Source organism: Bacillus rossius, chromosome 1, assembly GCF_032445375.1.
Source record: "Bacillus rossius redtenbacheri isolate Brsri chromosome 1, Brsri_v3, whole genome shotgun sequence".
Taxonomy (NCBI): Eukaryota; Metazoa; Arthropoda; class Insecta; order Phasmatodea; family Bacillidae; genus Bacillus; species Bacillus rossius.
In genome coordinates this window covers 177,499,890-177,516,540 of record NC_086330.1, presented here as the reverse complement: position 1 = coordinate 177,516,540, position 16,651 = coordinate 177,499,890, and the positions used below count along the sequence as shown (strand labels likewise).

Genomic DNA, 16,651 nt, shown 5'->3' with positions numbered 1-16,651 from the left:
AACAAAAAGGCAACGCACTTGGAAGCAAATTTAAATGCCAGCACATTTTGGACGCACCATCAGTAATAAAAGGAAGCACATTTTTCAAAACGAAAGCACATTTAACAAAAAGGAGGTACATTCTCACTTACTTTCAACTCGGTAGGATGCGATCGTCAATGTTAAGTTAGGATATAATATCTCCATCAGTCTATGAATCCATCAGTTTGTAGTTCCATAAGTCATTGGCTCTAATATTCATTGGCTCCAATATTCATTGGCTCCAATATTCATTGGCTCCAATATTCATTGGCTGCAATATTCATTGGCTCCAATATTCATTGGCTCCAATATTCATTGGCTCCAACAGTCTTTTGGCTCCGAAAGTCATTGGCTCCAAAAGTCATTGGCTCCAAAATTTATTGGCTCCTACAGTCATTGGCTCCAAATTCCTTTTGTTTCAACAGCGCCAATGATATTTGGCTAGAATGCTACGAGTCTAAGAGACTATGAGGCCACAAGGCTACGTGTCTAAAAGGATATAGCTGGTTACATGTTATACATGGCTGCGAGACTGCATGGCTAAAAGACAGCGTGGCTACGAAACTACATGCCTATGAAGCTTCACCACCGTCGTCGCTGACATCATGGTTCCTGTAGTATGAAAAAATTTACAAAAATTCATAAAATTCTGGCTTGTACTAGAACTCTATCTTTGCTCAACAATTACTTTAGAATTTCAAAAGCTAGCAGAATCTATTTATGTATTTTTGTAATTTTTTTTACATTTAAAATTTGTTATTATTTATTTTTATTAAATATTTTTTCCCTGTAATTTTATGATATCAAAGAAAACGTGTGGTGGTTTTCTCTGAGTGCTTCTGATTATCCTTGTCAATATTATGGTGGTTTTCTCCGTGTGCTCTCGATTATTCTTGTTAATATTTTGATGGTTTTCTCCAAATGCTTCTGATTATTCCTGGCTAGACATCTTATGGTTTTCTCCGAGTGCTCCTGATTATTTGTGAAAAATCGATCTCAGCATGAAGGATTTTTTACTTAATGAAACGTGTCATTTTATTTAGAGTTACATTTAATAAGTGAAATTCTGCTAATAAATTGACACTCACAATATATTTTTATTAGGTGCAATCAAAAAAACAAAACAACCATTACTTAGTCAAATAATATGCTTTGAGACAAACTGCATTGAACTTGGTGGCTAAGACAGGTAATTTTATTCAGATACTCAGTCAAATAATATACCATGAGACATCTGTGAAGCACAAACATGCAAGACGAACTTCCTTCTCCTTGGTGTCTAGCGAAGCCATCCTTATATTGCGATCGTTAGTGAGCATCCCGCATCCCGCATAAAAGAAATAAATAATATTTACCTGTAAGCAACATGTGGTGTCATCTGTTGACAATAATCGACACTACTTTAAACAGGTTATTTTGCATGAGATAAATTAACTTTCACCACTGAATTGTGCTATTTTAGTCAGTTAGAGTCATGTAGTTTCGTAGCCACGCAGTCTTTTAGCCATGCAACTCGTAACCATGTGATCGGGAAGCTTCATAGTCCTATAGCCTAGCGATCACATAACCTTGAAGACTCGCAATCGCGTAGTCTCGTAACCTCATGGCTCGTAGTCTCGCAGTCATGATGCATTGGAGCCTCGTAGACTTGAAGCTATGTAAACAAGTAGCATTGTAATCTTATAACATAATGTTGTTTGAGCAGTTGGAGCAAAAGAGAAAATTCCGTCGAAGACAGATGCGACAATTAGAGCCTTGTAGACGTGTAGCTTCGTAGTCAAGTACTCATGCATACTTGTAGTCCTGTATCCTCGCAGTCACGTAACCTTGTGTTCTAGAAGCTTCGTTTCTGTGTAGCCTCGCAGTCTCGTAAACTTGAAGATTCGTAGTCATGTAGTCTCGTGACCTCATGGCTCGTAGTCGCGTAGTAATGATGTCTTGGGACCTCGTAGAATTGAAGCTATGTAGCCAAGTAGCCTCGTAGACTTGTAGCTACATAAACAAGTAGTCATGTAATCTTATAACATAATGCTGCTGGAGTAGTTTGAGCTTTATGCAGTCGAAGGTAGTTGGTGGAGTCTTGTAGACTCGTAGAATTGAAGCTTAGTATCGAAGTGGTCTTGTAGCCATGTCGTCTTGCAGTCATTTGGAGCCGAGAAGACTTGGATCCTTGTAGCTTCATAGACATGTAGTTTCGTAGCCACGCGGTCTTTAAGCAATGCAGTCTCGCAGCAATGTATAACTCGTAACCAGCTATATCCTTTTAGACTCGTAGCCTTGTGGCCTCATAGTCTCTTAGACTCGTAGCATTCTAGCCAAATATCATTGGCGCTGTTGAAACAAAAGGCATTTTGAGCCAAATACTGTAGGAGGCAATGACTTTTGGAGCCGAAAGACTGTTGGAGTCAATGAATGATGGAACCAATGACTATTGGAGCCAATGAATATTGGAGCCAATGACTTATGGAACTACAAACTGATGGATTCATAGACTGATGGAGACATTATATCCTAACTTAACATTGACGATCGCATCCTACCGAGTTGAATGTAAGTGAGAATGTACCTCCTTTTCGTTAAATGTGCTTTTGTTTTGAAAAATGTGCTTCCTTTTTTTTATTGATGGTGCGTCCCAAATGTGCTGGCATTTAATTGTGCTTCCAAGTGCGTTGCCTTTTTGTTGATGGTGCTTCCAAAATATTTGCCTTTTTGATGATGGTACTTCTATTTTTAATGTCATTTTGACTCTAGTATTATAGTAAATTGTTCTTGATTTGACTAGCGTATTATTCCATCCGGTGCATGTATATAAGCGAGTCCTAGACAGCAGGTCGCTCAGTTTGTTACTGTCGACGACGGTGTAAGGATCACCTAGTTTGTTTCATCTGATGCATAAGTCGTGTCAATTACCTGTTCTTGCGAACTCGATGGCATCTTTACCGACTTTAACGACAAACTCGATGGAGGTTGTACCATCGACTACGGGAACCATGACGTCAGCGACGACGGTGGTGGAGAAGATCCCATTGGCAACGACGACTTCAACTCTGGAGGAGACTTCAACAGTCACGGTACCACCAGCAGAAGAGACCTTAATGCCGGTAGTGCTGGCTGTACAGGAAACTTCGACGAACGCCGTTTCGACCTCGATGGAGACTTCAATGGTTGCTGATTTGACAACAACTAACGAACATCGGTGCTGTTACTGCGACAAGATTTTCTCAAACAACAGCAATGCTCGACGACACGAGAAGAGCGAATGTACCAAGAACTTATATCGTAAGATGATTGTTTGTGAGAAATGCCATAAGCAGTTTGCCAGAAAAGATAATATGAAAACGCACATGAAGACATGTAAAGGTCCTGCTGTGCGGCAGAAAGTAAAGGTTTCTATACAACAACGATGCATTGATGTTCATAAGAGTATGTCTGGAAATGGTACAACTGTTGCAACGTCAGTTTCAGGCTCAGGTCTGAAAGGCTCGTCTTAATCACTACAGTATCCTTGCAGCTACTGTGATACGTCGTTCGCATTTTACCATGATGCACGAAGACATGAGCGGAGAAAATGTAAGAATAATCCTTCTCGCATGCAGTTTCGATCTGATGAGTGTCCTAAATGGTTTACTCGAATTGACAGTTTGCGCCGACATGCGAAAAACTGTAAAGGTGAAGTCCGTGCGCCTCCTGTTGAACTACCTGTAGAAAGTTCGACTCCTCGCTTTAGATTGGTGACTCGAGAGCGTACAAGCAAAAAAAAACAGATATGCAGCAACCTATTGCTATGACGTCTAACATGAAAATAAACCTAAGACTGTGTTCGGTGCATTAGAAGTAAACGATAATGGCTTCTACTTGGCGCAGTCTGCATTTCGTGGAACGTTGAAAGACTACTATTGTTTTAAATACGTAGTGAGTCAAAGGACATTTGTAATTTTCTTGATGATATCAGACAGTACATAGTCAATCAGATTACTGATGATGTAGCAACAAACGGACCTTTGAAGTATAACTTGTGGTAGGACTGTATATATGGAAAGCCATATCCGTTCGATGATAAAGTGAAGAAGTGTGCATTCAAGACATCGGCTGCAGTAATTTACAGTTCTAACGATGTGAAGCAAACTGTTAAACACGGTATCCAGAAACTCTGTTAAGAAGAGGAGGACTATGTCTGTAAAGGATCTGGTTGGTCTCTGTCTAGTATAAACCGTGTGTAGCTAAGAATTAGTCATTTCACGCCTATGCGGACCTAAATTTTATAATATTGCTGGCTTTCGCAAGTGTTCGTGTAGTGAAATATAAATTATTTAATAAATATTATGTTTGTGAAAGAACTTGTGGTGTTTTATTTCTCGAACCTGTCACTATTATGTTAAATTGTTGTTCTATTTAATTTTTTGCATCATCCAGGACCGTTCCAAGGACCTTAGTCGATCTAATTATTCATTACTTTAATGAGTAAATTTTTTGATGAATTTTGGATTTTATCCCGAATTTCTAGCTAAATAATTACACGATTCCAAGATGGCGCCCAAATTTCAAGATGGCTCAGTAATAATACTCAGTAATAATAAATTATTACTGCACTCTAGCGGGTAAAACTTAGACAAGTTTGATGGTAATGCACTCTATAAGATGAGTACACGCACAAGATGGTGTCCTCCAGCAGACGAAAACAAGATGGTTTCAATGACCTCTAGCAGGTGGTAGCTCCTGGTAGCATGTACTGAACGCAAAATGCCGGATCCATGATGGTCGTCAAGGTAAAAGTCAAATTTCAAGGTCAAGGTCAAATTTCAAGTTCAAGATCAAATTTTAAGGTCAAGGTCAAAGTTCAATGCCAACAGTTGAGGACAAAGGTATGGTGAATAGAAAATTATACTAACATGCTATCCGCACACTCTAGCAGACGAAGACAAGATGGTGGTCTCCAGCGGATGAAGACAATATGACGGAAATGTCATCATACCAGTTGACTATATATACCTTGGTATTGGTGTCGGTAGATCAGTCTGTAGGTGGCTTCTGTGAAGGAAGGATTAGTTTTTTTTGCTCTTAGCGGTTTCGAACCAAGGACAGGAATCGAACTAATCAATCAGTTTTCTAATAAGTAAATTTTTTGATGAAGTTTGTAATTTGTCTCGTTTCTGTAGCATTAAAATTACGGATTTTCAAGATGGCGGTCGTAACGTAAAGTGTAAGGATGGCATCTTACTCAACCAAGATGGTGGGACGTATCGAAACATGCAACATTAATAGGATCCAATATGGCGACTGTAACGATAAGTGCAACAGTGGTTCTTAAGTAATATTTTATTTAATTTTTATTATTCAATTCGATTAAATAATTTTTTTAATGTTTTTTAAAATTTTCCCGTTTTTATAACATAAAAATTACGGATTTTCAAGATGGCGGACGTAACGATAATTGCAACGGTGACGTCATAATTCAAAATGGCTGCCATTGCATTCTAATTTTCAAGATCTAGACCTTATGGCAGCTTAACGGCGGCTTGAGTTTAGTACATTTAAGCTGCTTTTAGGACTTTTTGATCCACAGGTATTATCCTGGACTTAAACGGGAAATTTTCCCTCGAAACGGGAATTTTTCCCTCGAAACGGGAATTTTTGAGGAATTTTGAGTAATTTTTGAGGAATTTTGAGGAATTTTTGATTCCAAGATGGCCGCCGTGACGTCAAAGATGTCAGTCATTGACCCGGCACTAAGCACCACACCCTGATCCCTGTCCCAGTAGCCCCCAATACATACTACTAAAATTTAATCACTAAATTTTGTAGCCCCCAAATGCATGCTAAAATATCTGCAATGTGAATGTTCATTTCTGGTTTTCAGTTTTTATTTTAACTGTCAAATGCTTGAATAACCAAGCCATATTGTCGAAAACCAATGTGAAATAGCTAACTATTGCCTGTTTCAATCTCAATGACACCTGTAACTAACCCATTGCTGACATATATAATCTAAAATCTATCACTTGAACCTCCTCCAGAAACAGCTCACAGCATTTCAAGAAATTATCGCAGGAGCATATTATTATATATTAAATACATAGTTATTTTAATGAGTCAGCTGCAGTACATATTTAAATATCTGTGAATGAACTAAGTTGATTTTAATAGATACGGTTTTATTAAATTCAAGAACGCACTATATTTAAGAAAGTGCTATATATAAAATAATATTTTATTCGAGGTAACCTTGTATAATAAATTAATAGTGTGAATATTTTTTTTATAAAATACACTGTTGCACTCTATGTTGAATAGAAACCTTTTTAATATTGTTTTAACAATAAATATGTATTTTCAGTAAAAAAAAAAAAAAAAAACATTAAAACCAGCAGCTATCACAAGGGGAGTGGGGATAGAGGTGAATAACTCCCCCCCCCCCCCTTTTCACTAGATATCAAATATTTTGCTTTATTTCGGTGCAGTCAGTATGTTGCTTTAGTGATGCATGGTGAGCAGTTACAACACCTGCAACTTTAAAATACACAGAAAGCGCATTTTGAGAATGATAACACTGGCCAACAATGAATATGTTTCGGGCTTAAAAATACCCAATTATTAAGTATTTTCACGCCCTGAGTTCAAAAATCACCTCGAAAATGACCAACTAGCTCTTTTTTTTTTCAAGATACAGTAACATGTCACTTTTTACATTCTCAACATTCACATTGTTGAGAAATTTAGTTTTTGTATGTTGGTACACCTGTTAACTGACAAAACCAAACGTACAGCTATTTTGAGGTTATATACGTGATTTCTGTTCTTCAGATAGTGCTTGATGTGGTTTCTGTTGTTTTCTTATTCGAATTTAATGTTTTGGAGTGATATTTAAGTGTACTAAACCAAAATGCCACGAAGTTGTGTGAATTCAGTGAATAACTTTTGTTATATTTGTGGTGAAGTAACATTTTCGTCACAGAAACGCAATCTTACTCTTGCTGTTAAGATTGCTTATCAGCATTATTTTGGAGTTACGGTAGGTGACCAAGATAAGTCGTGGGCTCCACATATATGTTGTAACTCTTGTTCAGTTACTTTAAGAGAATGGCTGAAAAATAAAAAAAAACCATCAATGCCTTTTGCTGTGCCCATGGTTTGGTGGGAGCCTACAAACCACATAAATGACTGCTATTTCTGCTTGACTCCACCAATAAAGTCGGGATTGTCAACAAAGAAAAAAAGAACAGTTCAATACCCAAATATTCCTTCGGCTATTCGACCAATTCCACATTAAGATGGTTTACCAATACCTACCCCACCCCACAGTTATGAACTTGAAGTGGAAAATGAATATAGTGCAGAAGAACTCAGCCAGCCTAGCACATCTCACGACCCTGATTTTAAGGAAACAGATGATAAACCGCACAGACTGAGTCAAGCGGAATTAAGTGATCTCATTCGAGACCTTGATTTGTCAAAGGATAAGGCAGAACTTCTAGGCTCAAGACTACAGCAGTGGAATCCTCTTCAGCATGATGTCAGGGTATCACAGTATAGACAGCGTTCGAAGGATCTCCTTCCTTTTTTTGAAAAGAAAAACAACCTTGTAGTATGCTGCGACATTAATGGCTTGATGAAATGTTTGAATTTGAACCATGATCCTACTGAATGGAGGCTATTCATAGATTCGTCGAAGCTTAGTTTGAAAGCTGTATTACTTCACAACGGTAACCGTCTTCCTTCTATTCGTGTTGGACATGCAGTTCACATGATAGAGACTTATGAAAACATGAAAGCCCTCCTCCACTCAATCAAATATGCTGAACACAAGTGGAAAATCCGTGGTGATCTAAAGGTCATCGCTATACTTTTAGGAATGCAACTGGGGTATACTAAATACTGCTGCTTTTTATGTATGTGGGACAGTAGGGATAGGAAATCACCTTACATTCAAACAGACTGGCCTGCAAGAAATCTTGGCCCTAGTGAAAAAAAAGGTTGTTGTTGTGCCTCTCGTCGACCCGAAAGATATATTTCTTCCACCACTACATATAAAACTCGGTTTGATGAAAAATTTTGTCAAAGGCATGAACAAAAAAGGAGAGGCCTTTAGATATTTGAGGGAAAAATTTGCTTTCTTAAGTGATGCAAAAGTTAACGAAGGTGTTTTTGTTGGGCCACAAATTCGGGAGCTTGTGAAGGATCCTGCGTTTGACAGAGTTTTGGAGGGGAAAGAAAAGGAAGCTTGGAATGCGTTCAAGGGAGTTATTAAAGGTTTTTGGGGAACAAAAGAGAAGATAACTATGTTCAGTTGGTGAGGATACATCTACAAAAATATCATGAACTTGGATGCAACATGTCTCTCAAAATTCATTTTCTCCACTCTCATCTAGACTTTTTCCCTCCTAGTTGTGGTGCGGTCAGTAATGAACACGGTGAGAGATTCCATGAGGATATTTCTGTTATGGAACAAAGATATCAGGGCCGTTGGAATGAATAAATGCTTGCAGATTACTGTTGGTGCGTGTGTAGGGATGCTCCAGAACTCACCTACAAGAGACAGGCCAAAAGAAAAATGAAATCCACATGATGGTAATAATATCCAACCTGCCAAGTTTCTGACATTAATTTTCAACTCTTAAAAATATTTAACTACTATTTAATAAATCCAAATTAATTTATAATGTTGATAAACTTATGGTTTAAAATTTACAGTTTTGCCACAATTTGTTAACGTTATATATTTTGACCCATGGTGTACCACAGAAACTAGAGCTAATAAAATCTTTTCATTGTCATTTTCGTTTTTTTCAACCCAAAATTAGTAATATTTGACTCATGAGGTGAAGGAAACATAACAAAAATATTTTTTTGTTGGCCAGTGTAATGTGACAGCCTAAACCCTAGTTTAGGTGAGATCTTTTAACTCAAAAATTCTAAAATAATACTTCATGTTCTTTTAAATCTCCTCCACCTCCACCCCAACATTAAAAAAAATTATTCGCTAAGGTGAAAACCATAATCTTAATCAGAATAATGGGATATGTGCTGCTCTCCTTTTAACTGTTCCTATAGCGCCTTTAATACAGTATGCAGTGTATATTTAATTGGGAATTTTCACCTCTATCTTTCCAATGCACAATTTTCTGCCATTAGCGCGGTCCTTTTTTCGTTGTGTTCTATTGCCAGATAACTACCATCGAGCACAATATTTTTAGACACAATTGTTTAGTGTAATAACATAGTTTTTTCCAAATGTTTCAGAAACACTATATATTCGCAAAGTAAAATTTGGAATGCGAATTTTCGGAATACATTTTCCTGTTATATTTTTTCAAGAGCATCATCTGATAAAACTATTTTTTTATAATAAATCGTTAATAAAAGATGCCATCATAGTTATTACTTTTTGTTTGTAATTTTTTTAATAACTTCAAAATTAAAATGTTTTGCTCTTTAAAGCATAGCAAATACTTTAATGGAATGCCTAATTATTTATAGTGACCGACTGCTACAAATAATTTCTCTTATGAAATAATAATTAAATTTTAGCATTTAATTATTTTTTAGAAGAATGGTCATAACTGTGATAGACATTATTTTATTGTCTTAGATATATCAATATATAAGATTTAAAAAAAAATATTTAAACTCATTATAATTAAAGATAGTATACACAAAATATTTTTAATTTCAATAATATGGTTGGTATGAATCTCTGTACCGCAGTGTTGAGTGTGAGACTATAGAATGCTGCAGCAGTTCGACAAGGTAGAAGCGGTGCCGTGCGGACGTCTCAAGGGAGTTGTTCCAGAACTTGGAGGGAGCTGTCCATAGTTGCCGACGCACTAGATTACACCTCTCGACCTAGCTGCAGCCCCGGGGTCCAGGTCGCAGACTCACCTGGGATAATGACGCAGCCCTGGCAGGCCGGCGCATCCAGGGTCACCAGCTTGTCGGTGAGGGTTCGGGTCAGCTTCATGCACAGCCCCGGGTCTAGGTTGGTGCTAGAGCTGCTGCTCATCGCATCGATGAGCTGCCTCACGTCCAGCTGCACGTAGCTCGAGCTCCGCGAGGCCGACCCCTGCCGCAGTCGCGAGCAAACCAGCTCACTGCCCTGTATTGTATTAGCACCTCGCCTTCTTGTTTTTTTTCTTTCATCTTTTTGCTTTAATTCTAAATTTTAACTATTTATCCCAATTATGGGCATGTCAAGACATAAATCATATCTCCCAGAACTTATACAACTTGTTGCAACCGCATATTAACAAAAAGGCCCTCGTATTTAAGCGTCGCAAGGAAATAATTAATTAACGTGGGTGACTATAACTATCCATTTAATTTTACCTGTTTACAAGTGTTGGTTTTAACAGGAGTAGTATAGGAATGTTCCTCCGGAAACAGGATTCAGGTTGTGGATTGTGTGGATTGTGATTGTCGGCCCGCCATCTTGGATTGTGATGTCACGGCGGCCATCTTGGATGACCTTGACCTTTGACCTTGACCCCGGCAGCCATTTTGGATCCGCCATCTTGGATGCAGCGTAACGGGACACGCCGTAACGGGACACAGCGTAACAGGACAAGTAGGTCTCGGTCGCCATCTTTAAAATCCGCCATTTTTAAATCGAGCACCCCACTCATGATGAAATTTTCGTCTCTGTCGTCATATTGATTTTTTCTGTTCCACTGGAGGCCACCATCTTGGATACCGTCGACTCTGTTTCTGTTGTTTGTTCCTAGATAGCGCCAGCGTCGCTCTTGATTTTTTTTCTGTTCCACTGGAGGCCGCCATCTTGGATACCGTTGACTTTGTTTCTGTTGTTTGTTCCTAGATAGTGCCAGCGTCGCTCTGTCTCAACACATAAGGTCGATGTTCCATTACCTACCAGAGCTAGTATGGTCCTTATCGACATATCAAATTTATTTTTTTAAACAAAATACATTGGAAGCGCTGTGATTCGAACCAGCGCAGCTCTGATCTCTAGGTTGGAAAACATACGCCTTTAACCGCTTGGCTATCGAGACATTTACCAGACTGATAATAAAATAAGGTATATAAAAAAATATTATGCATATCGGGACTTGATTTTTTTTTTTAATTTTAAGTAATAATAGCACTACATGTTCGAGACAGATCCGCCATCTTGTAATAAGTCGTAACTGTTGCAATTATCGTTACGCCCGCAATCATTAAAATCCGCAATTTTTATGTTAGAAAATCAGGAAAAATTTTAAAAATCATTAAAAAAATTATTTAATTGAATAAATAATAAAAATTTAAAAACCACTGTTGCAGTTATCGTTACGGCCGCCATCTTGGATTATATAAATGTTGCATATTTCGTTACACCCGCCATATGGTTGAGTACTATGTCATCGTTACACTTTATGTTGCGTCCGTCATATTGGATCCTATTAATGTTGCAATTACCATTATGGTCGACATTTTGAAATTTAGTCGTCATCTTGGAAATCCGTAATTTTTATGTTAGAAAATCGGGAAAAATCCCAATATTCGTCAAAAAAATAACTTATTAGAATTCTGATTGATTATATCGATTCCCGTCCTTGGTTCGAAACCGTTAAGAGCATACAACCGATCCTTCCTACACGGAAGCTACCTGGACCGACCTCACACCACCAATACCAAGGTATACATCGTCAACTGGTATGACATCATGTCCGCCATCTTGGCTTAGTCCGCTGGAGACCGTCATCTTGTTTTCGTCTGCTAGAGTGTGCAGGCATCATGTTAGTATAATTTTATGTTCACCATACCTTTAACCTCGACTGTAGGCATTGAACTTTGTCATTGACCTTGTACTTTGACCTTGACCTTGAACTTTGACCTTGACCTTGAACTTTGACCTTGACCTTCAAATTTAACCTTGACCTTGACATTTGACCCTAACCTTTAAAATTGTCCTTGACCTTGATCTTTGACTTTGACCTTGACGACCATCATGGATCCGACAGTTTATGTTTAGTACATGCTACCAGGAGTACCTACCACCTGCTAGTGGTCATTGCCACCATCTCTTTTTTGTCTGATGGAGGACACCATCTTGTGTGTACTCGTCTTTCCATTCTAACCCGCTGCAGTGCAGTAATAATTTATTATTACCGAGGTTCCCCCGCCATCTTGAAATTCGGTCGCCATCTTGAAATCATGTAATTATTTAGCTAGAAAAGCGGGAAAAAATTCCAATAGTCACCGAAAAAATAAACTATTAATTTACAAATTGATTAGAGCAGTTCCTGTCCACGGTTCGATTCTTGAACAGTGACAGTTGTAACTAAATATTAAATAAATTTTAGATTCTGTTTTCCATTACCTTTCGCGGAGTTTATTAATCATTCACTCTACGAAAATCAGCTCAAGACAATATACCGGACGAACGAATTAAATACAGCGTCGCAATGCTTTACATGAAAGTCTAGTTTTTTGATATTTAGATTATCCTTTAAAATGTTCATGTACAAAGTCATCCATACATATAGCCCAAGTGTCTCAGGACCATGAGATCGAGTCATGAACAGTCAGTCATATAGTCCATGAACACAGTACACACAGGAAAACGGAATGTACACACAGTACACACAGGAAACGGGTCGTACACACAGGAAAACGGAATGTACACACAGTACACACCGAAACGGAATGTACACACAGGAAAACGGAATTTACACGCAGGAAAACGAAATGTACACACAGTACACACAGTACACACAGGAAAACGGAATTTACACGCAGGAAAACGAAATGTACACACAGTACACACAGGAAATCGAAATGTACACACAGTACACACAATACACACAGGAAAACTGAATGTACACACAGTACACACAGGAAACGTGACGTACGCACAGGAAAACGGAACGTACACACAGGAAAACGAAATGTACAAACAGGAAAACGAAATGTACACACAGGAAAACGAAATGTACAAACAGGAAAACGAAATGTACAAACAGGAAAACGAAATGTACAAAAAGGAAAACGAAATGTACACACAGGAAAACGAAATGTACACACAGGAAAACGAAAAGTACACACAGGAAAACGAAATGTACAAACAGGAAAACGAAATGTACAAACAGGAAAACGAAATGTACACACAGGAAAACGAAATGTATACACAGGAAAACGGAATGTACACACAGGAAATCGGAATGTACACACAGGAAACGGAATGATCACACATACAGTAGCGGAAACACAGGCTTATTTGGAAATCAGAATACAAGAAATAAATCATACTTTTTTAAAATATAAATAATTCATTTTAATTTTCATTAGTACACACATGTCAGTTAATCAAATGATTATTGTATGTAGCCAGCGTTCCGAAGTTCTTTAAGTATGGTCGATACTTCCACGATATGCGAGTAGTTCCCTCTACGAACAGATGCCACCATCAGTCTTAGCCAGTCAACCAATATGTTTGGATCTTTCCATGATGTGGAATCAATCTCTTCTGCCACCATCTTCATTGCTTGTTTATTATAAATATTATGATCTCTGGTGTCTTCCGTTTTAACACCAACCTCAGGGTTACTTTCATCATCTATCCAGCGATCATCACAAGCTTGATCAGATTTATTATAACACGACGTTTCCATTGCTTCGGTCTCAGGACACCAACACATTCTTCGATCTTGTCAGCTTTAGGTTCTGCATCACAGTCTATGTCTTTGTAAACAGCCTCAGAGTCACTGTAGCAATCACCGTAGAAGGAATCGTCTTCACCCAGATTACTGCAAGAACTCGATATCGTTGATGTCGAAGGGTCTTCAGCGCCTGTATGCTTCCTTTTCAGGAGTCCACAATTTATACAAAGTATGGAGGATCTGCTAAATATAGGCTTGAATGTATTCTCACTTTTCACGGTGTTGATACCTTCATTAGTTTCAGTCTTCCCGATACCATCAACATCATTCAATATTTGTTTCTCGTCACGATCGGCGTGCTACAGCTTCCATCTTTTCTATATTAATAATATTATTTGTCTTAAAATCTCCGCGTCCATGTCACTATCACAGATGTAAATCATCATCATAGCTGTCAACAATATTATCATGAGCTGCATCAATATCACTCATTTTATGATATCGTTTCCACATTTCAGTTGTCAGTGATTAACCACAATCTATGATCTTGTGAGCTCCATTCTCATTTTCTTTAAAAGCCTAAGTGTCCAGTTTTATTATTTAATCTGTCAACCCATCATCACAAACTCAATTAAATCATCTTAGTATATAGAAGAAAAAAATCATCAAAGTTCCTTTCATATAATCATAGGAACCGCATCATCCTTTCCACCTATAGTGTAGTTTCTTGAGCCCAAGAGTCTTTCATTATATATACCATGCAGTGTTCTTCAAGAGATGTAGTATACTAACAGTTCTACATACAAATCCATCCTATCAATAATTTGTTTACACATAAAAAAACCTTCACGCTATTTTTTCGTGTTTTACTAAATTATCTCTTCGTCTAAAATAATTACCACACATAGTAATTTCTACAAAGGACACTTTGTCCAAGACATTTTAACCATCATCTGTCTGAAAACAACCATGTCCCATCTATATCACAAAGTAAACGAGGGTTAGTGGAGATAGGTCAAACAAGTGCTAGTCACTCATAGGGTAAGAACCATGTGTTCGATACCTATCTCAGTCAATGTAGCATCTATGTATTTTTCTTACCTCATGTAGAAAAATATCTTACAATGTATACGAATTTAAACTTATTCATGTACGACCAGGCAAAGAATTTAAATTCAAGCACGTCAACCGCAAAATAAAAATTCTCAAGGATAGAGACAGAGACTACACGATCGAGACACGCATACCGTCGCCCACAAATGTACATTGACCCCTCGCGCGGGAGTTGCAAGCTAGCAGAATGCTGCGACAGTCATATGTTTGCTCGAGACATGCATACATCACGTCGCTAGCCTTCCAACCCATTTCACGTAAAACTCCAGTGAAATCGTAATCCAGCATACGTAAATTACTTGCTGGAACCACTTCAAAGTATACATCACTGAACCAGAGCAGAAAATTAGCTTACACATGTATAACTCGCTACCAACAAAAAAAAATTTGTAGCACATATACGAGAGGAGTCGAACCCTACGTACCGTACTGTGAAAGTCGATACTCCGATAATTATAAGCGGCAAAATATTTTAAATCAAGACCCCGGCTAGTATATATTATTTTTTTCATGTTTTAAAAATTCATGTTAGTAATCAGCAACGAAGGAGTGAGTAACTTGGACGAAGAATCGTTTACCAAGTATCCGGAATCTTACTGATACAACCCATCCAGTGCACCAGCTTACTCCGAAGTATGCGCAATTGATTAACATTATTAAATTTTTTAATATCACGTCCGTAGTGTACACCAATATAAGACAGGTTACGATTTAAGACCATAAATTTCCCACAAGTCTGTTAGTTTTATTTCGGGGAGTAATAAATTATTTCTCAGAAAAAATAAATCAAGTTCCTATCAGATTTTCTCTAATGTTACGGTATTACCTGTACCTGCACATTACCAAAACATCTCCCATAAAAAATCTTAAGAATGCAGATAGCATACTCAGACAAAAATAATTTTAACAAAAAAAACAGTCTTCAGCATTATTAATAAAAAAATAATACACACAAACAAGACAAAACGCGCATTACAAATTCGACCTAAATTTCGTGTCAAATTTAGTTTATTACATTAAGATAAACGTTGTAGGTTAGGGAAAAATATATACAAAATTCTTTAATTCTATAATTTATTTAAAATTGAACATTTATACACAATAAAATCTGACTTGGTATATATATCGTATACATTTCTCAGTTCATGCGACATTCATTTTTATTAAAATAAATTATTATAGTTCGTTTTTAGAGTGACAAAATAAAAATAATTCATACAGATCTCGAGACATCAGTTCAGGAGTGTAACACATTAGAGGGCCAGAAATTATGCTAGAAACCCGTCTTTACAAAATTTATAATGTTTTTTCAAGTAAAATTTTCGTGTAACCTGTATTCCGCACTTCTCACACAGAAATTTTACACGGTCAAGATTTCTTCTGCAGCCATGCTTTTCATGGATGCGTGTACTTCGTAGTCGTTTAAGTCGTTTACCACAGTAGCAGCACTGATACAGATATTCATCGCAATTACCATCACTTCCCCGCTGTACAACCTGCAAATGAACTTTGCTTTTACAATGCCTAATCAAATTACTTTTGTTTGTGAAATGTACACCACACGGGTCACACGGAAATGTCACACGATCAGCGTTTCTTCTACAGACATGATTTTCATGTCTTCTTGCATGTTGTCGGTATTTAAAACTTTTGTCACAGTACGTACACAGATGTCTTGTCGTTAGACCTTGAGTCACCGACGGCTCGGAAAGTATCTTACTTTCAATGCACACTGCTGTTGTAGACGACGAAGTCCCGTATGTTGCATGAGCTGGAGATTTCCCAGTCGACATTGACAGATCATCTGTACTGGATGCCAAAGAATCTGAAGTATACACGACTGATGCAGAAGCTGGGAATTGCTCACAAAATGTTTTATTTACGAAATGCGGTGTATTTGCAGGTATCGGAGTCTCCTCTGCGTTCGA

The 16,651-nt window shown here is 37.7% G+C and overlaps 1 protein-coding gene across 1 annotated transcript in view; it reads right to left on the bottom strand.

The window, feature by feature from the left end:
• The window catches only part of LOC134527121 (uncharacterized), a 130,287-nt gene that overhangs the window by 40,004 nt on the left and 73,632 nt on the right, over window positions 1-16,651 (bottom strand). Inside the window, exon 7 of the mRNA XM_063359491.1 lies at window positions 9,898-10,078. Within this exon, the coding sequence (XP_063215561.1) occupies window positions 9,898-10,078 (181 nt within the window). The remainder of the gene's footprint in view (window positions 1-9,897; window positions 10,079-16,651) is intronic.